Raw genomic sequence first — 27509 nt, forward strand, 5'->3', positions numbered from 1 at the left:
AATGAAAAGGTTTGAGACTGTGGATTTAAAATGACCAACAGTTACCAATGAATTCATTTTTTAAGTGCTGTGTAGTGTGTTCGAGGTTGATGGTGCAAAGAAGCCAAAAGCAGTTCTTCTAAGCTCTGTATGAACACGGGGGACGTAGAGTGTAAGCCAGTCATTAGTTCTAGTTTAATGTTAATGTAAATTAATGTAAGAAGGCAGCTTTCCAATAAGGGCCTTGGAAATTAACAAATACATGTGCAAATCTTGCCTCTCAGAGAGAGAGGACCACCCAACTTTTTTGTACAGGATACAGTGATGAATGTTATAAGCATCACCAGTAATGACCCTGAGTGCAGAATGGTAGACAGCATCAAGGGGTTTTAAAGTCGCTGTCGAAGCATGCCTGTACAAGATGTCACCATCGTCTAAAACTGATAGAAAAGTTGCCTCAACAAGCATTTTTCTACAATGCAGTGGGAAGCAGGATTTATTCCTAAAGCCAATCTTTTGCCTTAGTTTGCTTCCCAAATTTATTACATGATTTTTGAAAGATAACATCACATCAATCCAAATGCCAAGGTATTTGTATTCCATGACTCTTTCAATATTGGTGCCACTTTTAGTTGTGATGATGAGGTTATCCAAATTAATATTATTGGCTCTAGTGAAAAACATAAATTTGGTTTTATCTGCGTCTAAGACTAACTTATGGATACTGAGTGCAACTTCTAAATCAGCAAAACAGAGTTGAAGAGATGCAACAGCAGACTGTGCAGTATCCGCAGTGCAATACAAAATAGTATCATCAGCGTACCCAGTTATAGCAGAAACAATATCATTTATATAAAGTGTAAACAGAACAAGACCAAGGACTGAGCCTTGTGGGACACCTTTTGCAATCTGGGAACCAACCAACTCTGGAACCAATTATATGCAACTTCATCAAAACCAATATTGTACCAATAAGTACCAATAAGTTTATTAAGCATGATCAACTGTATCAAATGCTTTAGAAAGGTCAATAAAAAGAGCTGCACAGTGTTTCTTATTATCCAAAGTTGAAATGATGTCATTTAAAACAAGAGTGACCGCAGTAATAGTGCTGTGCTTTTCTCTAAAACCAGATTGGGGAGTACTTCGAATAGAATGTGCTGAAAGGAATGATTTAAGTTGGACATTTACTAGAGATTCTAGTATTTTTGCTAGGCATGGCAATTTAGAGATAGGCCTATAATTGTTAAGTATAGCTGTGTCACCGCCTAAAGGAGACACAAAAGCAGCCTTCCAAACTGTGGGAACTGTACCAGATAAAACCGACAGGTTAAAAATATATGTTATGTAGCTGACTACAATTGGGGCATTTAATAGCCCAGGCTACTATTTGCTTAAATCATTGAAGTCAACAGGCCTACATTTGGGACAGGCCTTTCATTTACTTTCACACAAAACTGTTAATCAGCAAAGATCGGAAAATACAATCAAATTGTTTATTTAAATCAGTATGAATATTACTTGTATAAAATTTTGGCTTCAGATAACATATTAATTATGAATCAGTCATTCGATCTAGCTCTGACAGACAGTGCATCAGAGAGAGAGTTACGACACTTGAGGATTACAGCACCTGGCATACCGACACAGTCCTGTTAAAACAATACTCACAACTTGGATTCATTTTTATCAAAAAACCTTTCAATTCTTTTGATCTGAGGGTAATTGAGGAATGGACACATAATTTGAGGTAGCCAACATCTGAAGAACTTGTAGGAAAAAAAAAGTACTGCTTGGCAACCAGACCAGGCGTCTAATTGAGACAGGCGTATATTTGTCAAAATGTGGAACCACACTGGGCTCGTAAAAGGGACTGGGCATTGGGACTTGGCTTTTAATTGGTTTTATGGTTGCTGCTTATTAAATTCTTTGAGTATTTTTTAACGACCAATACAGTTTATTTTCTTTACAACTCTGTCAAAATCATGAGATGATCCATGGCACAGGATGTATGCAGAAACACATCACCACATAGTGCAATGCACACACACACACACACACACACACACACTCACATGCACTCTTCAACGTCCAGCTATAAATAAAAAATAAAAACAGCTATTTATACATAATACACCCCATTAGAGCTGCAAAGATTAACCAAGGTGTGGGTAACTTTTACAATTTGCCTGACACATATTCCCCTAATATACTCAATATTACACATGTGCTTCATTTACTTTATGTCATTATGTTTCCTCACATTGCAATGCCACCTCTGCTACATCTCTGTATATGACATTCAGTGCATGTGGCTGCAGCTCAGCAGGCAGAGCACTGCACATTAATTACCAAAGTGCAAATAAAATAACAATATTATAATTTATCAGTTAATTTATATTTTGTTTTCATAATCTGAATCTGCAAAGTAACTAAAGCTGTCAGATAAATGTAGCAACAAGTGAAATATTGTCCTCTGAGATGTGGTGGAGTATAAATATAAAGCAGCGGAAAATAGAAATAATCAGGTGAAGTACAAGTATCTCAAAATTGTACTTAAGTACAGTACTTGACTTACTTTCCACCAACTATAGTTAATAAATGTTTAATGATAGAAGTTGTGAGATATTCTGTTTCTACTCAATACTAATGCTAATTTCTATAAACTGCTGATATTTTTAACATCACAACTCACAAGAAATCTGTAAAGTAGGCTGGACAGAGGTACACATTTCAATTATTCAGTGATTAAGCTGTGTATTTTTAATAAAAATAAGGTGCTAGAGTCCGAAAAAAAGCATCAAAACAGAGCTTGCTTATGACAACATTTCCCTGGGAGTGTCCTCAAACCCAGGAAATTGTCTTGTCATTTACCTCATTATTTAAAACTTTGACCTCCTTTAACATGAACATCTTTTATTGTAACATGATATATGAGACTCCAAATACAAAAACGCATAATAGCTCCCATTTAATGTGTGTGCATAATTATATATATTTTTTTACTTGTTTTGTATGTTTTTGTTACTAATTTTTGTGTTTTACTCAGCAAAGACAAAGATCAAGCATAAAAAAACATGACTAATTCAAAATTACACTTACAGTACTTAGTAAATACTCTTAGTTACCTTCTTGTGACCCGGCCTGTCAGCTTATTCACCACCTAATTCAGGGTGATTCCATTCTTTTATTTTATTTTATTTTATTTTATTTTATTATATCTTTATTAGTAATCCTGTTTACATGAAGTTTTATCTTTATTTTATCTCAGTATAATCATGTTCATCTTTACTCACCTCATTTTCAGTTCTTAACAAAACACTAACCACATCAGTAATCAAAATATATCCAAACTAGTCCATACCCATTGAGTGCACAGTTGTCCACATACAGTTTCACATGGTGTGTGTTTGGGATACAGGTCATAGGAAATTGCAGATTAAATAGTCAACTGAACCCATTAAGAAGAGCAATGTATTCAGACGGAGTTTGGATTGCAGCCACAGCGATCTGTCGCATTTTAGCCATTTTTCTGTTGTTATAGCGCCACCCAGTTGCCAATTAGAGTTACATTTCTCCAGTCACCTTGAGGCATCCTGTTCTACATATCTACCAAGTTTAGGAAAAATCCATATGGCAGTTAGGCCTAGATAAGAAATGAGCTCTCTAGCGCCCCCACTGTGTTTGATGGGGTCAATAATGGAGGGGTCCCCTCAAATTATGTGTGGTCATATGCCTACAAAGTTGCGTGGTGATCGGTGAAACCCTTGAGATGTTATACACCTTTATGTGATGAGCCACGCCCTCCGCAATATTCATTGCCTTATAGAAGCTCAGTTTTAGTAAGTTTTCCAACTTTTGCCAAGAGGGAACTTTAGATATTGGTCCCTAGATTATGTTCACCGAGTTTCATACAGATCGGTCAAACTTCCTAGGAAGAGATCGATTTTAAGTGTTTTTCAAAACATTCAAAATGGCGGAAAATCTATATAGCCAGAAGTTATGGGTTCTTGAGGCAAATTTGTTTCTCGTGAGGAGAGACATCTCTGTGCAAAGTTTCATGTCTCTACGACATACGGAGCATGAGATACACCCATTCAAAGTTTGCAATTTCAATCGGTTGCTATAGCGCCCCCCTTTGGCCAATTGATGTAATATTGCTTCATTCGCATCCTCCCATGAGCCTCTACCACTGTGCCAAATTTCACATGGATTGACCAAGTCAATGAGGTAAAAAACATGGAACAGACAGAGTTTTCGTCATGATAAAGTAAGATAAATATCAGTTTATCTTCACTTGATCTTTTTGTTGCTTCATTTTAATAAAGTCCATACTTTTCAGTTAAGATATAACGGTCTGTTTCTCTGTCCCTCATCTACAGCCACATGTAGGCTTTTATCACAGCAGACATTTTGACTTGTCATAGTAGGAAAAGCACAGGTGTTACTGATAACATGAACGATGGCTCTGTCATATTTAAGTGTCCTAGTAAGAGTAAGCAGGCACGCAGGAACCTGAAATCAAAGCAGCTTAATGGAATTCAGCCATTATTAATGTCATTATTTGCACCTGTGCGTTTGCTACTATGACATGTCAAAATGTTTTCCCTGGAAAAGACTCTTTCTCCAAACCAAACACACCTGCATCTCATTACCTCATCAGTCACTTTGCATTCATTCCCTGCCACGTTGTCAAAGTGCCTAATACTTTTGCCCAACAGCACCCAACAATGATAATATTACTAGAGATGTCCAACCTCCTTTGTTGAGATACAAATATTTCTAGATACACTTACTAACAAGATGGGCTGTCATCATCATAGAAGGAAAGACCAAAGTCCCCAGAGGACCAAAGAGTACTACTTAGTTGGGCATATGGTGCAGCAGAGCACATTTTATTGGAACAAAGCAGACTGAACTCTAAAGATTTGAGCAACAGTGATATCTTGTGGCCACTTAGTGTAGTTGTATAAAAATACCCATGTGTAGAGAACAAAAAGTGAGCTCACACAGAAGTGTGTAAATTATACATAGATGAGTGCAGGCAGTGTGTTCACAGTGGGAGAAAAGAACCAGAACTTTAATCGAAATATGTGTTACTGGACAGTTTCCTGATATTTCAGATGTATAACTGATAATTTTTCTGAATGCTTATTCTTTGCAGCTCTCTTGGGGTGTATTATGTATCAGTAGTTTTTTCTTTTTGTTTAAAAGCAGTACTTTTTTCTCTAGGGGTTCTTCAGATGTTGGCTACCTCTAATTATGTGTCCATTCGTCAGTTACCCTCAGATCCAAAGAATGAAAAGGTTTTTTGATAAAAATGAATCCAAGTTGTGAGTATTGTTTTAACAGGACTGTGTCGGTATGCCAGGTGCTGTAATCCTCAAGTGTCAAACTCTCTTTCTCTGATGCACGGAGCTGATGTGTCTGTCAGAGCTAGATCGCATGACTGATTCATAATTAATATGTTATCTGAAGCCAAAGTTTTATACAAGTAATATTCATACTGATTTAAATAAACAATTTGATTGTATTTTCCGATCTTTGCTGATTAACAGTTTTGTGTGAAAGAAATGAAAGGCCTGTCCCAAATATAGGCCTGTTGACTTCAATGATTTAAGCAAATAGTAGCCTGGGCTATTAAATGAAGTTCTACAGTATATACCTTATTGAATTTTAAACACTCCCTAACACTTAAAGCACTGAAAGATTTCATTTTTTCATTAACATCCTTGAGGCTTTTTTTGCTTATACAGCATTTAACAATTTGTCCACAGAAGATTTTTCTTTGATGACACATTGTTGAAACATTTAGCAGACACATAATCATCAGCAGAAAAACACCAATGTATGATGTCATCTGGGGGTGGATAAGTGAAACTGCACAATGACGAGAGAAAAAGAGTTTTATTTCAAACAGACAGGCATAATCTGTTATCAACCCATGTCAATAGGAATACAGTTGAAAGGCTCTAATAACCTTTGGTAGGTTTCTCTTTACAGACCCATCACATATTAAGAATCTGATACATTTTCACACCATTAGCAAAACACAACGATGGTTACATCAAAGAAAGCAAAGTGAGCTTTAAGGTATGACTACAGTGAGAAATAGTGATATATAATGCCATCATAATAGTAATCCTAATTATTTTATTTCATATTGACAGATTAAACACTAAGTGCTTCCCAAGAGCCTGTTTTCAAAGATTGAAGATGTGTGTGAAGTGTCCACATTTTAAAATAGCTTCTTTGCATCTCCATGTTTGAAACATTGTCTACGGCTACATATACAGTCTGCAGAGACATGGATGAAAGCTTGACTTGACTGGTTAGCAGAGACAACTGCAGGGCAGTAAATCTAGTCTGCATTTGTAGCGCCCTCTAGTGCTCGATTTGAATGAGATTTTCAGGGTATGTTTGAGGTACCTGCACTGACATTCCTGAAAGTGTCCTAATGATTGGCCTATTTCTGTGCTAAGCCGCGCCCACTCAAAGTTTATTGGTTAGTTGTACAAACTGGACCTACAGTTTAGGAGGAGATGTCATAAATAGGTTTGAAAAATATTGAAAATGGCAGAAAATGTAGTCAGGCAGATAGATGTCTGTGCCAAGTTCCATGTAAGTCGGACTTATGGTATAGGGGACTTTTCAAGTTCAAAATTTTTACCTTAAATTATGGCGCCCCAGTTTGGCTTATTGGGATCATATTTGTTGAGCAAGATTTGCACCCAACTTCCAGTCATAAGAGAAAATTGAATGTGTCTTTCAGCCCTTTGGCTATAATGATAAATGCAGTAGGTGAGCAAAGATACAGTAAAATGACCAAGTTGCAACCACAACACCAAAAACAACCTCTAATCAAAAATCACTCAAAGTCAAACTAATATCTGATCTGATTACCACATTAAGTCACACGATTAACATCAAAACCAAACACCTTTAGATATGTCATGTCCCTAAAACTCAGATTATATGTTCACTTTCACTCCAGTGCACATGTTGGTAGTGCTTTACAGCTTGCCCTGATCAGAGGGAATACACAGAGAATGCATAAAAAAGAATAAATGTGATTGATAGGAGACTAAAACAATTCCCTAAAATATACTGCATACATACTCAGTTTCAGACAAAGACAACTGATTTGTTGACAGCTGAATTACACAATGGCAGTATAGTATTGTGGTAGTGTGACATATACTGCTGCAGATGGAGTCTAAAATAAAGCTGATTATAAGTGCTGATTATAAGTACTTCAGGGTCCTCAAGGTTTACACGTTGCTGTGTTAACATGCTCACCTTACAGAACATTTAAATCATTTTCAATCATTTTTAATCATAATAAACCAGTGATGTCAGGGAGTGTTTGCCTTCTTTTTTCAGTTTTAATTTCCATCTGCCAAAACTTGTTCTCCCTCTGGGTTTTGCTGTGGTGCTTCTTGGCCTCCCCCCTGCCTGTAAAAAAAAAGACATTAATATTAACATGAGCAGTGCACTGAGATATCAACTTCATCATCACTGAAGCAGGGCACTGTACTCAGGGGTTAAAGTGGGGCTTGGCCTGGTGGGGAAGCCCCCAAATCCATAGGAGCAGTGTAGTGGAGAAAAATGATTCATCTCAAAATAACTGCCAAACTGATTTGTACTGTCACCTGCGGTGGACTTGTTTTCTTTTTCAACAGGCTTTATGATCCTCTGACCTTCTTGGTACCTGACCCTATTTTATAGGCCTCTGCTCGAAAATTGCATATCCATAATGAAATGAATATATCTCTGCAACCACAAGGTCTATTTGAATACTTCTGGTGTCATGGTAAAGGGCACACTTGTGAGATTTGTTAAGATGTGTAAATATCAGTATATGTGTTATATGTGAAGAGTAAATGAAGATGGCACACAGCACAAATGAAATATTTTGAGGTTTGCCTAAAAAAAAAAGAAGCATTTTTAGGATGAGTATCCCTTTGGCATGATGCAGCAGCAACAGCAGCAGCAGCAGCTCTAAACCTCTATTAAATCATATAGCTCAATATGTGAACATTAACTCTGCAAAGGCTGATTCTGATAAAGTGAAGCAAAACAACATTAGAGAGGTTATAGTACAGAAAATTCAGGTGAGCTCTCCAAAATTGCATCATGTTTGCATGCGATTTTTGTCATGTACAATCCTATTTCTTTCATTTTTGTTTCTGTAAATCCCTACTGATGTTTAGGGTATACACATACAACTGTCTGTTTAATTTTTTTACTCTGTTTCCCACTCCAAACTGACCAATATGCACCTACTACTGTACATTTGAACCTGTTTCTATTCTGAGATTTGGATGCCCGTAATTCCGCGACGGCTTGGCCGATTTGAGTGATTGACACCTCGTTTGATTCGTTAGAGCCAATAGAATGACGCCATACCCACCAAAACGAGACTGACAGCACTGTAAGCCAATCAGAGTCAGCAGAACGCGCAGTGGGGAGATGTCGGCTGCTGTGTGTGGTCATTGTTTTTGTTCCCCCGGAACCTTTTTTTCCGCCCGGATTCATTTGAATGACTGACAACTTTCGGTAGTACGCGAACGGAGCGTGAATGAACAGCAGAATGCGCATTTTACGGCGAAATTAATAAGCTAAGAGCCATATTACAAATATATTTTGGCAAAGAGATTTCTGTTGTTGTTGTTCTTTGGGCTGTAGCTCTGTGATGGTTAAAGGGAGAGTGATTTGGAGTATACATGTGGAAAGAGTGGAGTCTCAGCTTTCATTTGAGATGAATGGTGTGTGTTTTGAATAACATGTGGTCGAGTTGGAGCCCGAAATATACCGAGTGCGTTGGGATATCGATGCTGTTTGGAGTTAGTTGTTGTTGTTGTTTATTTAGTTGATGTTAAAACTGAGTTTGGGGCATGTAAAAAGTTTCTTTACAGCCTTGTAGCTGAGGTTCTGCTGTTAAATTTGATGGGCAACATCACTATATTCTTCTGATCAGTGTATTGATACCCCCCAGTTGGGGGACTTTAGGGCTCAACAGGTTTTAAGGCTGCTGTGGCTCTGGGCTGCATTCTACAATATAGGTATCAGCAGAGTTTACATGGGCTATCATTCAGTCAGGGCTGCTTTCCAAACCTTAGCCACAGCATCAACATGCAATTTGGCAAGTGATACTAAAGAGCGTCATCAGCTTAAATTCAAATTGATGACTGCTACCCTTGACCCAAGCTAACAGTGAGCATGGATACCAAAGCCTGTCCTGCATCAGGCCACATTAGTCCATTACTGTGAACTTTACCACAATACTGCAAACTACACAGTTACATAGCCTGTGTTTGTCCTAACTATCCAGTATTCTCACACAGACTCTGAATAACTCAAAAATGATTATCATTCATTCGTTGTTTTAACATCATTAGTTAACCTGATAACAAAATATTATGTGCATATCCACTGCTTGATAAAAAAAGATCATGAAAGAGTTACATTACTTATGTAAGCTTTAAATTTCCTCCACTTTATCTGAACATTCTTACCCGTGAGGATCTTCTGCCGGCCCCCTCTGTGCTCTTGTTCTCTCCATCTTTGAAAGAGAAGTTATCACACATTAGCATTAATAATATATTTTCTAATATGAGGACACTTCATGCTTCTCATGATATGATGCTGACAGGGAGGGCAGACCAGGGGAGGAGGGACCTTGTAAGGGGTTTGTGACAGTCATTGCCAGCACGGCTGAACTAGACTATAATTAGTGTCCCCCGGCCGTCTGTGGCAAGTGCTGCTTGCGATGTCCATCAGAAACCCCCTTAGCAGGGCCTAGGGATGGCCGATACTAAACGTTTAAAATACTAACACCACTATCCTAACACCAAGCAAATAAGTCTACATATTGATGAGAGTGTAGCACCTGTGGCACAACCCTTGAGACGGGTGCCCTTCCATCTAAAGAAAGCAGTAGAGAAAAAAATAAATCAGCTGCTAGAAATGGACATTATAAAATAAGTAGATCTGCCCACACCATGGGTGAATCCTGTTGTACTCGCCCCAAAAGCAGCAGAAGGTGACATCAGAATGTGCCTCAATATGAGAAGAGCAAATGCAGCCATCATCAGAGAGATACCTGATTCCCACAGTGGACAAGCTTTTACAAGGAATGAATGGATCAGCCATTTTCAGAAAACTGGACCGAAAGTGGGGCTACCACCAGCTGGAGCTCACACCAGAGTCAAGAGACATCACTATGTTTGCAGTGCATACAGGTACCTCTAGGTTAGTCTCGCCACCAGACAATCAGAGATCTCCGCCTTCTGATAGTCTGGGGACACTCCTTTCTAAAGTGTGTTTAACACACTGGAGAAAACGGCCGGCAACAAAGCACCGCCTCTTGCATTTTTGAAAAGGACACGCCCTCCCGGAAATGTGCGCTCCCCCTTTTCTCGTCCGCCAATGCCAATGTATTGTTCGGCCGGACGGATGAGTCATGGCCTTGTAAAAGATTATGTTTGTTTCTTTTAGTTGGCGAGAATGTCGCCGCAAACGCAACAAACATCCACTAACTTTGAGGGCATTTTCTGCGAGCGCAGCTGAGCCATTTTGTACCGCTACACGTGTTTCTAGTCGGACTATGTGTACGAGCACAAGAGTTCAGCGAGCCACAGATGGACCGCGCTGCAGATTTACTATCGGTTCTGCAACGTAGGGAGTTTTTGTAAACTCTGAAATTGTATCCGTCCATCTAAACACAAAATCAGGGAGAAAGACATCAGTCTTTAGTTAAGCAAAGCGTCTAAAGACTGACTTGTGAGTCTACCTCTAGGTATAAGAGACTCATATTTGGCGTTTTCTCTGCAAGTGAACAATACCAACACGAAATTGCAACAACACTGTCTGGCATTGGTAGAGAATATCTCCGATGACATAATCGTTCATGCCCACGATCAACGACTCCATGCAGTTTTGTTAAGACTGGAGAGTTGTAGGCTGACCCTAAACACAGAGAGGTGTCAGTTTAACATGAACAAGTTAATATTCATGGGCATGCTACTTTCCAAAGAGGGCAATGGTCCCACCACAGAGAGAGTGAGAGCTGTAGCTGAGGCACAAGAACCTGAGAATGCATCGGAGGTACGCAGCTTTCTGGGCTTAGCTGGCTACAGTAGCCGATTACGTAATACCCCAGTTCACCAGCATATCAGAGCCTCTGTGGAGATAAACAAAGAAGGACACACCGTTTCACTTCGGGCCTGAGCAAAAACAAGCGTCCAAAGCGCTTAAAGAAAAACTAGCTGAGGCCGGCACTTTGGCATATTTGACAAGGATGCTCCCACCAAGGTCATAGCCAATGCAGGAACAGTCGGCATAGGAGCAGTTCTTGTTCAAGAACAGCATGCAACAATGCTGGTAATATGTTATGTAAGCAGAAGTCTGTCTGTGGCTTCATCTGAGCAGGTGAATGGCACTGTGGGGATGTAGGCACACTATCAATGAACATTTGTTTCAAATTTGAGGAAGATGCTCAAAGTATGACCATTCTACAGTGTTTTTTCCATGAAAAGATCCATGCGGAGCTCCACATGACAAGAGCGCTCACTCGGCTTCAAAACAGTACTATCAGTGATCAAACAACACTCAGCCAGCTTCAAACATTTTACCTTATTGAAATCAGGTGTGATTATGATAGCTGATGTTGTTTATGACACAGAAACACCATAAAATATCACCAAATAAAGCCATGTGAAACGTGAAAGTTGTGATCCCACTTTCTAGACGGTGTATCTCAGCCAAAAATAGTGGTACGAGTGAGACTCTTACCTTTTATAAAAGAGCTATGTGTCCACAGACGGCTCCACATAAGATCGCAAGTAATCTTTTAACTTTTCCTGTCGAAAAATGGCATGACATGACTTGTCACCACTCATCGCGATTTTGGACTTTGTGTGTTTAGGCTGCTCTGGTGCGAAATCCATAAAAAATAAAAGAAAAAGAATGTTATTTTTGAAAAGCCAAGAGCTTCCTGAATCCGGCAGTACCAAACATCACATGGTTTGATGACGTAGTGCGCCTGTGAGATACCATTTAACAGAGGAGGGAGGAGCGAGGAGGGAGGGAGCAAGGACATCAGTGTCCAGGCGGAGAGGTTAAAACAAATATTTTACTATACACATTGTGAAGTGTCTAATTTCTTTCTACTCCATACAGGTACAGTAAAATATTGAAAATGTTTTTATTTGTTTGTTTGGTTTTTGACTTTGCCTTTAAAAACGCATGAAGCGGGGAGAGGTGAACAATATGAAGCAATGAAGGTTCTGGTAATAGTACTGGCAAGACTTTAAAACTACTTTCCCCCCCTGTATATAAGTAATATCAATCTGTTGATAGAAATGTTATTTTATATGCAAATATTTTAATAAACTATTTTTCTTGTTTAAGTACATGGGATCTTAGGATTTTTTTTTTACCGTGGTATCGACTTTGGTATCGAGAATCGTGTAATTTTACTGGTATCGGCACCGACTACTGAATTTTTGGTATCGTGACATCCCTAGTACAGACTACAGTATCACTGCCATTTAATAGAACCTCAAGCCTGAGGGCCCCACACAGTACTTTTCTATATTTAACAGCCTAGATCCTAATATTACCCGAGGCACTGGCAACCCTCTATCTTCGCACCAGTACCCAAAGCACACACGGGCACGCTCCAGTGGCTCTTCATCAGTCTTCTTACAGTAAAACCTGATGAGCGTCTCAGAAAAGCATGTTGGGAGGAGGCTGGACACCTGACAAGAATGACAACAGCATAAACTTGAGAAAAATGCCATACTGTAACAGAGGCTGTCTTATAAAGAAATACACCCAAGGAACAAATAGCTCATGGAAAGACAGAGATGATTTTGTTGTCATTGCGTTAGTTCTGACCCGCTCTCTGGGGATATGGAATGCTCTGGTAGGATCTCTCTTGCTGTAGAAATACACCTTTTCAATTGGGTCTTTGTCTTTCCTCCCATAGTCCATAGTACTGTCCTAAAAGAGAAGGGTTAGACAGAGCCCTATTTAACATTCACAAGTTAATTATGACAAGCATCTCACAAAATAAATCTCAATCCACAAAAGCCAAGATTGAAAGAAAAGTGAAGTAAAAGTGATAAGACGAAAAACTCACTAAAACTACAAAGTCCTCTGGGTTTAGCCTGTCATCCTGAAGGTCACTAAGCAATGCCTCTTTCCACCTGGGAAACATCTTTTTAAGGAGGGAGGATAAAAGATGACAAGTGGGAGGGGCAAGAGGTTTGAGTTATAGTCCATCTTGACAACACACAGTAAGGATATGTCCACATTAGAAATTTAAATTAAAAAAACATATTTTTGTTTCTCATTTTTGGCCGTCTGTCCACACTGAAACATGATCAGTTATTCAAAGGTTCAAAACGCTATTCAGAGTATATAAATCTTAATATGAATATTTTACTGTGTATGGGGAAAATGGAGCTTTTGCAAAATGATGATGTAAGCTGGGGGCTGTCATCCATGAGAGCAGTGCGCCATCCAGACAATCTACAGCACAGACATGCTAGAGTTAACTTGTAAGTCATATCAACACGTTCACATCCCAACTTTTCAAATACCGCCGCTTTGTAAGTGGATATACGTGTCAAAATATGACGCACTAGGTACCCTCATGCGCCTGTTTTGGTAGTAGGGCGTAGTGCCATTACAAACTGCTGCCAACATATCACCATGAAAGGTGCTTCTGTGCGTCGGTCTCTGATGCCAAAGTCACTGACAAAGCGGCAGTATTTGGCGAGCTAGGAGGGAGAACAGGCTATATCTTCACAAAGGCAGTAATTCCGAGCATGTTTTGATTAAGTATCTAAATAACAATATTTGCAAAGTGAATGTGAAGTATAACGTGAATACTTTCTATGCCATTACTCAGAAACTGATGTTAATGATATGGAGCAATGATCAGCAGTAATGTAAACAAACGAGACCAGCTGATCAACACATGCTGCAGCGTTAAACAACTTAAAACCTCTGCTGTGAAGAAAATAAATCTGTGCTCAGTCTGTTTCACCTCAAAAATCTTGTTCCTGGTCCGCTCAGCATCTTGGCTTTACCTGGAGCTAACGGAGAGAAACCCTGCTCTCCACTGCTGGAGACGTCAGTAACAACACAGCGAAGCACCTCCCCCTCATTGTGTTACTCTTATGCAGGCTGGAGAATGTAAAGTGCTTTCAAATCAACTAAGTCATTAACTGATGAAGTTTACTTTTTAAAATAAAAAGGCTGCATACTAATTATAATTTGACACTATGTGAGTTACATACTGTTTCCTATGAAACGTTACAGTATGCAAATACTGGACACTGTGACGACATAAATATCCCCACAATGGATTAGCAGGAGCAACCGTAGATGGCTGCAATCTGACTGGAACTCCCTGGTTTAAAAGTTAGGGCATGGAAGCATTTCAGCCTCTATGAAGTTGAAAGAGGGATCTGGTCAAGTCACATTGTGTGCATGTAAATTCATCTGTTTATTTAATTATGGTAGTCACACAGTGGGAAAAAGAAATGATGTATAGAAATCTATAGAATTTATAGAAATACATTTTGATGCATAAAGGTGCAGCGATAATTGTATAGTAATTGTAATTGTAATAGTAATTGTGACTGATAGGAATGTGTTGCGCTCCACATGACATCCAGGTACAATACCCATAGAGACATCTGCGCTCATCAACCACAAAAGGAGCACAACATCCAGTTCTGTTATAACAAAACCTGCTCTTATGATCATTGGTGTACTTATAGCTGCAGTGAAATAGATAACATGTCAAACTGAAGTGTTTTGCTGTACAGGCACAAAAACACATGGTGCACACCTTGATTTGGCTTGGTTTACACTTTGTTTCAGCCAGTAACTTGTAGTGGTTTCGAGTGATGATCCTCTGTAGAATCTCCCTCGCCTCATCCAAGCCCTGATCGGAGGAGTTGAGTATTTGGTTAAAGACATCATCTACAGGGCAAACAACAGAGCAGAAGACAGATCAGTTAGAACAAACCAAAGACAAGGTCACAAAATCATTCGTAGTGTTTCACAAATAAACAACTGACGCTGTAAACTAAGAGGTTTAACTCACCAATATATCTGATAAAATTACTTCTGCTTAATGAAAAAACATGAATAAACCTGAGCAAGTTTGTTCTGCTCTCAATTATTTGCTAAACCCAACTGTCTGATCATAGCTTAGCAACATTAGCTCGGCATGGTGAGTTTTTGAGCCCATAAAGACGATCTTTGTCTCACTCGAGGGTCAGACGTAAGATTCGTCCATGTCTTTGTGTTAGTTTATAAATAGTACTGACCTTGCTTGCTAAGCTGTTATTGTTGTAACTAAACTGCTAAAGTGCACAAATAAAGTGGGTCGGCTGTAAGACATGATGTCAGCTGATGACATGATGTGTGCAGGTAAGTTGCCTAACTGAGCCATTTACCACCAAAATTCTTAGAATAATTCAGACAATTGTCAGTGTTTCATATCATTTATGTTAGTAAATAAAAACAATCGAACACAGGAAGTAATACTGACAGGAGTCTGACAGAATATGTTTGGACAATTCAGAAGACATGTAGTCTTTGTTGAACATGGCACAGATGGTGGTTTGTGTATCCTGCCCACTCCTCCCTCTGCATTAATGTTAAAACACAAGCTTACAGCACACAGTGGTATCTACAGACCTGTCAGCTTGGTGTAGGCCTCCATGTTATCTTTGGCTGTGGAGAGAGTGAACATCTCCCCTCCTGAGCCTTCAATCTGGATGTGCTCGTCTGCTTTTACAAAGGCCTCTGCAATCCTGGATAATCATATACAATATGTGATCACCTAATGTATATTATACAAGAGAGTCAATTGTATGAAATAAGCTACATCATACAGCAGACAAAGCAAAATGTTGTTTCAGTATAAACCTGAGAAGGGTCAGTACTTACATGAACTGCACGATGTTGTTCACACTGTGCTGGTAGGCTCTTCTGTGGAGACTGTACCTTGTGTGGAACATGTCATACAGATTGTTCACCTCCTATTAAAAGAATTACATGTATTTTAGTCACATCTAATCATCTGAACAGATTGTTGTTTTAAAATCCGATCAAAAAGAAGATGTAGCAAAGTCAGCACCTTGTCCCTAGAGCAGATGTGCTTCTGCCCGTCCATCTCACACACCCTGGCAAACCTAAAGTAGCGGAGATGGTCAAAGTTGTTCCGGATGCCCAGGTGGTGGCAGTCCCTGAGAGGAGACAGTAAAGAAATGTGTGAAGAAAATAGGCTTTTTATGTTAAACTAATCAAAGCACCCTGGAGATTGCTCCATACTGTTAAAATCAGGAGAATGTTGTAATTGTTCTGGGGAAATAACACATAATAATTTGTCACTCTGCATCACAAAGTGAATTTCTCTTCAGTAGCTGAACAACAAGCCTCACCTGGCAAAGTAGTCAAACTTGTCCACATCAATGCCATTTGGTTTGTTGGCCACAATTTCATAGAGGAAGGACTTGTCCTTTGAACGGCCTTCATATGGCCACTGCAGAGATGACAGCACATTATTGACATTAGACACTGGCTGCTGTAGTAATAATGATACTGAATGATTTCAAACAGTTTACACAGGCAGGACTGATGTTCTGCACCTTTTAGTCAGTTCAGATAACTCTGTATGCCCCTTAAGGAGTGATTCCTGAGGCAGGCACAGTAAAAAGAAACATACAACAAGACATATAAGGAGAAATATATGACAGACAACCAGTGACCATGTGGTAAAGAAATACAGTCCACAGCACAACATTAGTACCAAACATACCAGGATGTTCTCCTACATCCTGTCCGATTTTGCAGTGTGCAAGCCAGCATGCTTTTCTGGCTACTCTGACCCACAATCCTCTGCACACGACACATTTACTGAGCCACAAACAGATGACAGCTTCACACCTCGTTAACACCTGTTTGACAGCTGATTGATATAACATATTATATTTGTAACAGTGAAATTACATCTGCAGTTCTCTTTTAAGTAACTGATGTAATGATAGGAAAATTAATTGTTGAAGTAAACAAAATAGTCATCAATATTAGAAACAACAATTGGACATAACGATGGAAATAACAGTTAAAGAGAACGGCAGATTTAATCTCACTGTTGCAAATATAATATGTTAGAATCTACAATCTGTGCAGTCATAACTTTTGAGTTCAACTACACACATTTCGAAGTAACAGCAGAGCTCTACGGGTTGATCTTATTAGCTAGGAACAAAGGAACAAACCTCATCAACTGTCTCTGTGTGCGGTTCTCCCTGTCTTTTTTTGAGTGGTCCTGCAATCATCTCTTCGATGAAGGTCAGGTCCACAGGCAGCACCAGGCCGTACCTCTCCATCTCCTGCTGTAGGCCATTACGTTCCACTAGGTGATAAAACATCTGTACAGAGGCATCCTCATGCTGCAAGATACATAGATTCATCAATATATGAGAATTAATAGCAAAAGTATAGATAGATAGATAGATAGATAGATAGATGCCCAGTGACGGGTGTTGGTGTAAAACCAACAACAGTGACTCTCTCCAAAATCTGCACAAACTCTGCCTCGCGAATGACACAATTTCATGTATTACAAATGTTTTGTGTGGGTTCATTATACCAAGGTTTGACGTTTACATTATACTGCTGACATTTATTACAGCACCAATAATTAATGTCAGGAGAATCAACATTTTCATTGTTGTTGTTGTTCCATTGTTAAATATGTCATGTTGATGTCATTTAATTTCAGGATGCACTTATTAATAGCCTTGCTGACTGCCATTGGCCTATTAGCAAATAAGATGACATCCACCGATGGCAGTGGCCGATGTTTTCCTTTTGTACCACATCAGTAGTGACAATAGAAAACATGTTTGGGATGAACAGAGATCTTCCTCGGGACGCTGTCAGGATGAAAGGACAAAGTAAAGTCCATCGACACGTCAGGTGACACACCATATCGTTTCCTTGACAATGCCACATTGTGAACAACTAATCTGTGTTTGACATCAGCAGGAGGAGAATTATTTAACGTATTAATCACATTATGATGTGTTCAAGCTCTTTTCAGTAAAATGAGTATTGGGCAAAGGTTGTTCTCATGAGGTGTTCAAATGTGATCTTGTAAAATGTAGCGTTTGGTGAGAAACGTGAATAAATGCAGTTGTTTGAAGAAGAAATTTGTTGATGTATCCAATATGAAACAAATATTAGAGAGGGAATTTATGAAATATAGTAATAAGGCTTTTGAAGCAGTTATTTTAGTTCTTTCTTCTAAATTTGTATGAATACATTTGTGCTCATTCAAAGATAGCATAATGAAGGACTGAACAGTTATTTTTTCATAATTAATATTATTATTAAATTGATATTTTAAACATGAGTATGAGCCCAGAATTACACAGCTGATGGATTCCATATTTAATTGCACACATTATATATTACATAATAGGTCCAAACTTGGGTAAAGGAACATCTGTTCACAGAGGTGTAAGTATCACTTTCTTCCTGAGTCTGTGTTCTGTGCTTGGGTTCACTTTGTTGATTGTAACAGATGGAGTATTGAAACAGGAAAGACTTGTAACTTCTCAAGCCTGTGCCATGTCGACCTTTAGGTTCATCTGGCTGAAAGAACCACACTGCCCCACACTAAAATATCAGCAGCAGAGACCAAGAATCGCTCTCCCCTCTCCTCATTGAGCCCGACTCACCTATGTACGATGATTTCAGTGGTTATCACTGCAAAACTTCAATTAATAGCCCGGGCTACTAATTGCTTAAATCACTGCATCAACAGGCGTCTATATGGGACAGGCCTTTAATTCCTTTCACTTTTGAAAGGAATATAAAACTGTTGCTCAGCAAAGATGGGAAATACAGTACAGGCCAAAAGTTTGGACACACCTTCTCATTCAATGCGTTTTCTTTATTTTCATGACTATTTACATTGTAGATTCTCACTGAAGGCATCAAAACTATGAATGAACACATGTGGAGTTATGTACTTAACAAAAAAAGGTGAAATAACTGAAAACATGTTTTATATTCTAGTTTCTTCAAAATAGCCACCCTTTGCTCTGATTACTGCTTTGCACACTCTTGGCATTCTCTCCATGAGCTTCAAGAGGTAGTCACCTGAAATGGTTTTCCAACAGTCTTGAAGGAGTTCCCAGAGGTGTTTAGCACTTGTTGGCCCCTTTGCCTTCACTCTGCGGTCCAGCTCACCCCAAACCATCTCGATTGGGTTCAGGTCCGGTGACTGTGGAGGCCAGGTCATCTGCCGCAGCACTCCATCACTCTCCTTCTTGGTCAAATAGCCCTTACACAGCCTGGAGGTGTGTTTGGGGTCATTGTCCTGTTGAAAAATAAATGATCGTCCAACTAAACGCAAACCGGATGGGATGGCATGTCGCTGCAGGATGCTGTGGTAGCCATGCTGGTTCAGTGTGCCTTCAATTTTGAATAAATCCCCAACAGTGTCACCAGCAAAACACCCCCACACCATCACACCTCCTCCTCCATGCTTCACAGTGGGAACCAGGCATGTGGAATCCATCCATTCACCTTTTCTGCGTCTCACAAAGACACGGCTGTTGGAACCAAAGATCTCAAATTTGGACTCATCAGACCAAAGCACAGATTTCCACTGGTCTAATGTCCATTCCTTGTGTTTCTTGGCCCAAACAAATCTCTTCTGCTTGTTGCCTCTCCTTAGCAGTGGTTTCCTAGCAGCTATTTGACCATGAAGGCCTGATTGGCGCAGTCTCCTCTTAACAGTTGTTCTAAAGATGGGTCTGCTGCTAGAACTCTGTGTGGCATTCATCTGGTCTCTGATCTGAGTTGTTGTTAACTTGCGATTTCTGAGGCTGGTGACTCGGAGGAACTTATCCTCAGAAGCAGAGGTGACTCTTGGTCTTCCTTTCCTGGGTCGGTCCTCATGTGTGCCAGTTTCGTTGTAGCGCTTGATGGTTTTTGCGACTCCACTTGGGGACACATTTAAAGTTTTTGCAATTTTCCGGACTGACTGACCTTCATTTCTTAAAGTAATGATGGCCACTCGTTTTTCTTTAGTTAGCTGATTGGTTCTTGCCATAATATGAATTTTAACAGTTGTCCAATAGGGCTGTCGGCTGTGTATTAACCTGACTTCTGCACAACACAACTGATGGTCCCAACCCCATTGATAAAGCAAGAAATTCCACTAATTAACCCTGATAAGGCACACCTGTGAAGTGGAAACCATTTCAGGTGACTACCTCTTGAAGCTCATGGAGAGAATGCCAAGAGTGTGCAAAGCAGTAATCAGAGCAAAGGGTGGCTATTTTGAAGAAACTAGAATATAAAACATGTTTTCAGTTATTTCACCTTTTTTTGTTAAGTACATAACTCCACATGTGTTCATTCATAGTATTGATGCCTTCAGTGAGAATCTACAATGGAAATAGTCATGAAAATAAAGAAAACGCATTGAATGAGAAGGTGTGTCCAAACTTTTGGCCTGTACTGTACAATCAAACAGTTTATGTAAACCAATATGAATATTACTTGTTTAAACATTAGGGCTCAATTATGAATCATTCATTCGATTTAGGTCAGATAGACAGCACATCAGAGAGTTACGGCACCCAGCATACCAACACAACATCACTTTATCCTGCAAAACAATATTTACAACTAGGATTCATTTGGATTCTTTTGATGTGAGGACCCTTACAGACTAAAAGAATATGAATAACTTACAGAGTAATAGAGGAATGGACACATGATTTGAGGTCGCCAACAACCTGGTTTTATACATCTGAAGAACTTCTATAATAAAACATGAACTGCTTGAAAACCAGACCAGGCGTCTGATTAAGACAGGTGTTCATTTAGCAAAGTGTGTAGCCACACCAGGCTAGTGAAAGAGACTGGGTGTTTAATTGAGACAAGGCTTTTAATTGAAGTTTTACAGTATTTCATATCATGTCATATGTCAGGGACAACAGAAATAACAGTTTCTCACCCTCCACTCATGTCCTGGACGTGCCTCGGGGATGAACGTCCCATCATACAGATGGGAAAAGGGTCCATGTCCTAGATATGGGAGATACCATAACATAAGTCAAACTGTGAAGTGAAACATTTGTGAGTGTATCTTATCAGGCCTGTTTTATTTTAGGCTAGTATTAGAGACAGGCCTTTACTGATATTGATGATATTATAAAAATATGTTTTGTAATCTGCTGCAAATGACTGTTATTATTGTTTGCATTATTTTCTTTAAAGCAACAACATACCAGTAGTCATGCCATACACACAGTTCCACTGTGTGTCTATAAAACACTAGTTTCCATCCAAATTCAGCGCTAATATTAATTTCAGAATTTCCAGAAAAATTTGAGCGTATCTGTTTATGATGATTTATAGTGACTATGATTAATATAACCTCAGATCTTAACTGCGGACTAAAAAACATGACTATTGACTGTCTATCTCACTGATAATGAATGAGGGAGCCACTTTTTTGGTGTAGCTACAAATGTGTGCCAACACTATAACTGCCTTCCAGGAGAGACTGTCTGAAAAAGCTGTTGTACATTTAAACAATTGTTGCCCTTGCTGCAAATATTTCACAATAAGTGCTCTCCCACTTGGTCAAAGGGCTCACCCAGGTCATGGCAAAGACCAGCAATCTGCACACAAAGGATGTCTCTTTCAGTGATGAGGAGTTCTGGCTGCGTTGCATGCAGAGCTTTTGCAAGTTCTCCTGCTAGGTGCCCCACCCTTTATCCCCACATACAGAACACAACAACAAAAAACGGGTTACACAATTACCACACGAGTATCCTGCTGCAAAACTGGAAACATCAACTTTTACTATACCTATACTAATGTGTTTGCTTTGGTTGTATCAGTTATATTAGGTGCTTTTCTTCCTGCTTTGGATTGTGATTTGCTCGGGACACAAAACTGTATCTATCTGATAATATGCGGACCTACCCAATAGAGTGTTCAAAGCGATTGTGGGATGCTCCAGGGTAAACAAAGTAAGCCCCTCCAAGCTGCTTGATGTTTCGTAGTCTCTGGAACTGAGGTGTGTCAATGATTTTGACGAGCAGTGGGTGTAATGTCATATGCCCGTGGATGGGATCATTAAACACCTGGCACAGCACATAGAACAGAAACCAAGTCCTGTTATGTTTACAAGAGTACCAGTAAAACCAGAAGCAAACATGAAGCCAAAGCTACAGAGGAATGGCTGAACAACACCCTGACAGGATCACTGAGCATGTGATAGAACAAAATACAACAAAAATGGGACACACCTAGTTTATCTATGACCCAGGAGATTCCAGTAAAGGTACAATTAGTGAACTAGTTTTCCTTTATTGAGGGTGCCTGCTGTGCAACAGCAAGGCAACTATATATGATCCGTTGTGTTTATTCTTCTTGTTCAACAGAGATTTACCAAGCGGTCTTTATGAAAATCACAAAAAACAACATAATTTTTTCCATTCAAATGAATGGCAGATCATTGAAAGAAAAAAAAACACGTGAGAAGAGTTAAAATCACACCTCTTTGAGACCACACCAAACTGCTATACTTTGACATAGAAAATGTTTTAATTTAAATACGATGTGTTACCTTGTGCTGTCCTTGCTCTGCCATCTTCCAAAGCTTCCTGATACTGTGCTGGATTTTCTGGAGAAAGTGATTTCTATGGAAAAAAGAATGTACATAAGAGCACAGTAGGGAATGAGTTCAAGAAAGAAAAGTGAGGCGTGAAACAAAAATAAATCCAGTGAGGTGAGTGTTCTTGCACTGAATTACTGCAACCACCTCAGAGAAATTTAAAATGCAACAATTAAAATACTGTTTATATACTGTATGCTTTGGCTTAATGAGGCCATGCTACTTATTTAAATTTTTAAAACTGTGTATAAATACTTTCCGTTTTTTCTCCTTTTTCAGCTTTTAGTTTAGGTTTTTTCGTCTCAAAATAGGCTGCAATTTTTTGCTATATGTAAACTGTAAAGACTGTTTCCATATTGTGATACAATGTGAATTTACTTTGTATCAGTATAGGATACAGTGCACATTTGTCTGTCCGATCCAGCTGGACTAAACTCACTTCCCAGAGTCTTACCTCAGATTAAAGTTACAGTTTTTCTTCACTGTATACACACATAGAGTAAAACTATGGACACAGTTCTGAAAACTTGAAGCTCATGTATCAACACCAAGACTCCAGACTGCTGAACTTTGAGCACAATTCCATTGTTTTAACTCAAGTAGAGATTTTTAAATCACATTTTTGCATAATTTAGCACACTTTGTTCACCTGAAAAAATCTGGCCTGTAAAACAACACGCCCTTATTACAAGCTGTTCTGACTCACATCTCACCTGCTCAAACACAATTAGCAAAACACACCAATCCTGTGTCAGAGCATTACAAAGGCCTCAGGTGACTTCTGCTGTGTCAGAGAAAAATGGAGCAGCAGAACGGAGAGGAAGGCCGACCAAAAAACATTTGTTTTACAGTCAGATGAAAATGTTATCGTATTACAGTAACAAATAAATATCTGTTTAGTATTTGAGCATTTATTTCATCATCACATCCCCAGAAAGACATTCAGTATGACTCTGGGTTGTGAGTTTAGTCCAGTTGGAGCTCATTTGATTGACAAATGTCCGCTCATTTGTCTGTCAAATGAGCTATGACCTAGATTGTATCAATGCAATGATTATCTGATACATCCACAGTATGATACTACAATACGGCACCAGTCTTTACAGAAAATATATACACCAAAAAACATTTATTTTACAGTCAGATGAAAATCTTTTCGTATTACAGAAACAAATAAATATCTATTTTGTGACCTTTTTGTATTTGAGCACTTATTTCATCATCACATCCCCAGAAAGACATTCTTATCATTTCTTACTGTAGTGTTTCTCATTGTACTTACTCTATCACTTCAATTACTGTGAGTCTGGCCAAAACAGGTAACATCTGAGTATTTTTACAACTCTAACAATGTTACAGTGTCAACTATAGGTTTACAGTGTGACTCTGGGTTGTGAGTTTAGTCCAGGTGGAGATCATTTCCGAACAAATGTCCGCCATATTCTATGACGCACGCACATTTGTCTGTCAAATGAGCTATGACCTAGATTGTATCGATGCAATGTTTATCTGATACATCCACAGTATGATATTAAAATATGGCAACAGTCTTTACAGAAAATACATACACCAAAAAATGCAGCTTATTTTGTGACAAAAAAACCCAACACTTTAAAAATGGAGAAAAAAAGGAAGCAGTAGTTTCAGGAAATGTGTTTAAATAACTTGAGAAAAAACTGTAATACTGCGACATTGTCAGAATTTTGAGAATACACAAATGTTACCTGTTTTGGCAAAACTCACAGTAATTTAATATCTGATACTGTTTGTAAAACACTACAGTAAGAAAAGTGTGTTTTGCCAGCTGGAGTCTTGGTGTTGATACATGAGCTTCAGGTTTTCATAATTGTGTGCATAGTTTAATGTGTATACAATGGAGAAACACTGTAATAACAAGCTGGTCTTACTCACATCTCACCTGCTCAAACACAATTAGCAAAACACACCAATCCTGTGTCAGAGCATTACAAAGGCCTCAGGTGACTTCTGCTGTGTCAGAGAAAAATGGAGCAGCAGAGAGAACGGAGAGGAAGGCTGACCAAAAAAACATTTGTTGGTGTTGATACATGAGTTCCAAGTTTTCATAATTGTGTGCATAGTTTAATTTCATATGTGTATACAATGGAGAAACAGTGTAATAGCAGTCCTATATTACATTGTATTTATTATGACAAATAACCTTGATAATTTCTACCATACTGCACAACATTTTATTTATTTATTTTTTTTTTTTTTGTAAAAACAGCTGCAACAGCTTGTTCTCAACAGCTAACTTATTTCAGCCAGCAGTGAGATGAAAACTAGTCATCAATTAATTTTACCAAACCAGAAAACCTACCTTTAAATTTATCCACCTATGTCCTCGTTCTTTGTCTTGTAGGTATTCGCAAGTTTCATCCACTTCCCATCAATCACAGTTCAATTCTTTGTAGCGTCCAGGGGTCGTAGCTGTTTGTCATTTCTGATGTTGATCTGACGAGCGCTGGCTATATCAGGATAGTCACACTAATGATGTTATTGTCACAGCTCCTCCCTCCCAGGTGCCCTGCTCTCCCTCTCCTTTAGTAATTTTCCAGTCTTCCTACCTCTGCTCCCCTGAGGAGGAGCCATCCTCAGGGCCGGACAACTCACCTGCCGTGGAAGAGGAGGCTGAGATGGATGTCAGTGGCCTGCTGCAGCTCAGGAACTGTCTGTGAGACGCTACACACTGCCTTGTGTGTGTATTCTCCTTTCACCTACCTGTCGGCTCCTTGATCCATCGCCTGACTTACCTCCTGCTGGTCCCTCGTCGGCTCATCTGCCTGTCCTGTCTACTCACCTGGTCTGTGTGTGGGCTCTGGGCCTGAAGACAAACTGTGTTTCTTCATCTGCCCAAGTGCCTTCTTTGCCTGTGTTTAATTAAAGGTCATGACCAACTGTCACTGACTTTCAGAGTGCAGCATTTGGGTCCTCAATACACTCGTCATAGGTTTGAACAATACCTGTCTTTAATGTCTCCACCACACATAAGTTTGTTCACTGTTGTGATAGTAAAATTCTTTTGTGACAGAGTAGACAACAAAAACATTTCAGGGCACCGACTATCAAAAGTGAAACAAAACCTGGCCATAAACGCAGCAGAGGTAGCCCTACATTGAAATGTATGGCCACTGATTGTGCTAATGATTAAAGGTATGTACCTCTGGAAGAAGACAGTTGATTGTTGAGTCTCATTCCCGGGTCGTCAAACACCAATGCTTTGGGTTGGTCGTCTGGTTGAACCATCACCCCAAAGCGTCGGTATTTGACGACCTGGGAATGAGACTCAACAATCACCTGTCTTTCTCCAGAGTTACATACAGCACCTTTAAATCTCACAAATATGCACAGCTGCTTTTCATCAGAATGACATGAAATTCACAAGAATGTTGTGCAGTTACGAGGGTTTGGTGAATCGGACTTGGAGCACTCAAAGGACCAAACTCCACAGAAGAAAAAGAGACTCAGGATAAGTATAGGAAAATGCTCTTGCATAAGGCCCAGTGAGCCCAAGCATAAAGCCACAGCTACACAGGGATGACTTTAAAAACACGCTGATGAAATCATTAAGCACCTGGCAGAACAAAGTTAGACACATCTATTTAGGACCCAAAATAGTACCAGGAAAAACCACTCCCAGTTTTGTCTTCATTTTATTTGGTTATCTTCCTGCTGATGAAGCTTATCTGCATTTTTGAGAGAGCACACAGGAGGGAAAAAGTGAGCATGAAAGCGAAAACTATTGTGGGAACATACTAATAAAAAACACAGATAAAACTGATAGTAACACTCAGGTAGTTCCCTCACAGTATGTTAAATGCACTGCTGGATTGCAGTGTTGGGCTGCAGTAACAGAGAGCAGGTGCCAGTCCGGTTCAGTTTCTCCTCCATAGTATTTACCAACCACTGCACATAGGACCAACCAATCACGTCAGAGTCACAAGCTCCAGTGTTTACAGAGCAACATGACACCACACTTTCAATAAATGATTCTGGCATATAAAACTGGTTTATCCACCTCATCAGACAGACAGAGAGTATAGCCAGAGGAAGATAAGTAAAACCGAAACTTCAATTCAATTAGGTATATACCGTAAAACTTCATTTATTTATTTTTTTGTCTTTATTTAAACTCGAAAATCATTGAGGGCAAAGCCCTCATTTACAATGACGTCGAGCAAGAAAGAGGACAATCAATAAAACAAACATATGAATACAATTAAAATAGAGCAACAACAAAATCAGTTAAAAACAGGTACAAACAGAAATGAAAAGGTTTGAGACTGTGGATTTAAAATGACCAACAGTTACCAGTGAATTCATTTTTTAAGTGCTGTGTAGTGTGTGGAGACACAAAAGCAGCCTTCCAAACTGTGGGAACTGTACCAGATAAAACCGACAGGTTAAAAATATATGTTATGTAGCTGACTACAATTGGGGCATTTAATAGCCCAGGCTACTATTTGCTTAAATCATTGAAGTCAACAGGCCTATATTTGGGACAGGCCTTTCATTTACTTTCACACAAAACTGTTAATCAGCAAAGATTGGAAAATACAATCAAATTGTTTATTTAAATCAGTATGAATATTACTTGTATAAAATTTTGGCTTCAGATAACATATTAATCATGAATCATTCATTCGATCTAGCTCTGACAGACAGAGAGTTACGACACTCGAGGATTACAGCACCTGGCATACCGACACAGTCCTGTTAAAACAATACTCACAACTTGGATTCATTTTTATTAAAAAACCTTTTAATT

General features: G+C 39.2%; 1 protein-coding gene across 1 annotated transcript; it reads right to left on the bottom strand.

The window, feature by feature from the left end:
- Positions 1-5867: 5867 nt before the first annotated feature.
- On the bottom strand, positions 5868-25987 carry LOC144464191 (deoxynucleoside triphosphate triphosphohydrolase SAMHD1-like). Its single transcript, XM_078170403.1, has 17 exons — positions 25903-25987; positions 25309-25354; positions 22676-22748; positions 22030-22190; positions 21698-21813; positions 21053-21123; positions 17292-17465; positions 16452-16552; positions 16148-16256; positions 15958-16049; positions 15706-15821; positions 14849-14982; positions 13127-13204; positions 12883-12987; positions 12606-12743; positions 9498-9544; positions 5868-7434 (listed from the first exon to the last, which is right to left on the bottom strand). Exons 1-17 carry the CDS (start codon positions 25985-25987, stop codon positions 7365-7367), a joined length of 1716 nt encoding a protein of 571 aa, XP_078026529.1. The 3' UTR covers positions 5868-7364.
- Between the last annotated feature and the right edge of the window lie 1522 nt (positions 25988-27509).

Source organism: Epinephelus lanceolatus, chromosome 8 (assembly GCF_041903045.1).
Source record: "Epinephelus lanceolatus isolate andai-2023 chromosome 8, ASM4190304v1, whole genome shotgun sequence".
Taxonomy (NCBI): Eukaryota; Metazoa; Chordata; class Actinopteri; order Perciformes; family Serranidae; genus Epinephelus; species Epinephelus lanceolatus.

What these genes read in the sequence shown, in the direction of transcription:
- LOC144464191 (XM_078170403.1), bottom strand. Translation starts at nt 25,987, where the DNA reads ATGGTTCAACCAGACGACCAACCCAAAGCATTGGTGTTTGACGACCCG. An exon ending in TGGTCTTTGCCATGACCTGG is followed by an intron (nt 21,124 to 21,697) that starts GTGAGCCCTTTG and finishes TCCCATATCTAG; the next exon opens with GACATGGACCCTTTTCCCAT. An exon ending in CAGAGGACTTTGTAGTTTTA is followed by an intron (nt 12,988 to 13,126) that starts GTGAGTTTTTCG and finishes CTTCTCTTTTAG; the next exon opens with GACAGTACTATGGACTATGG.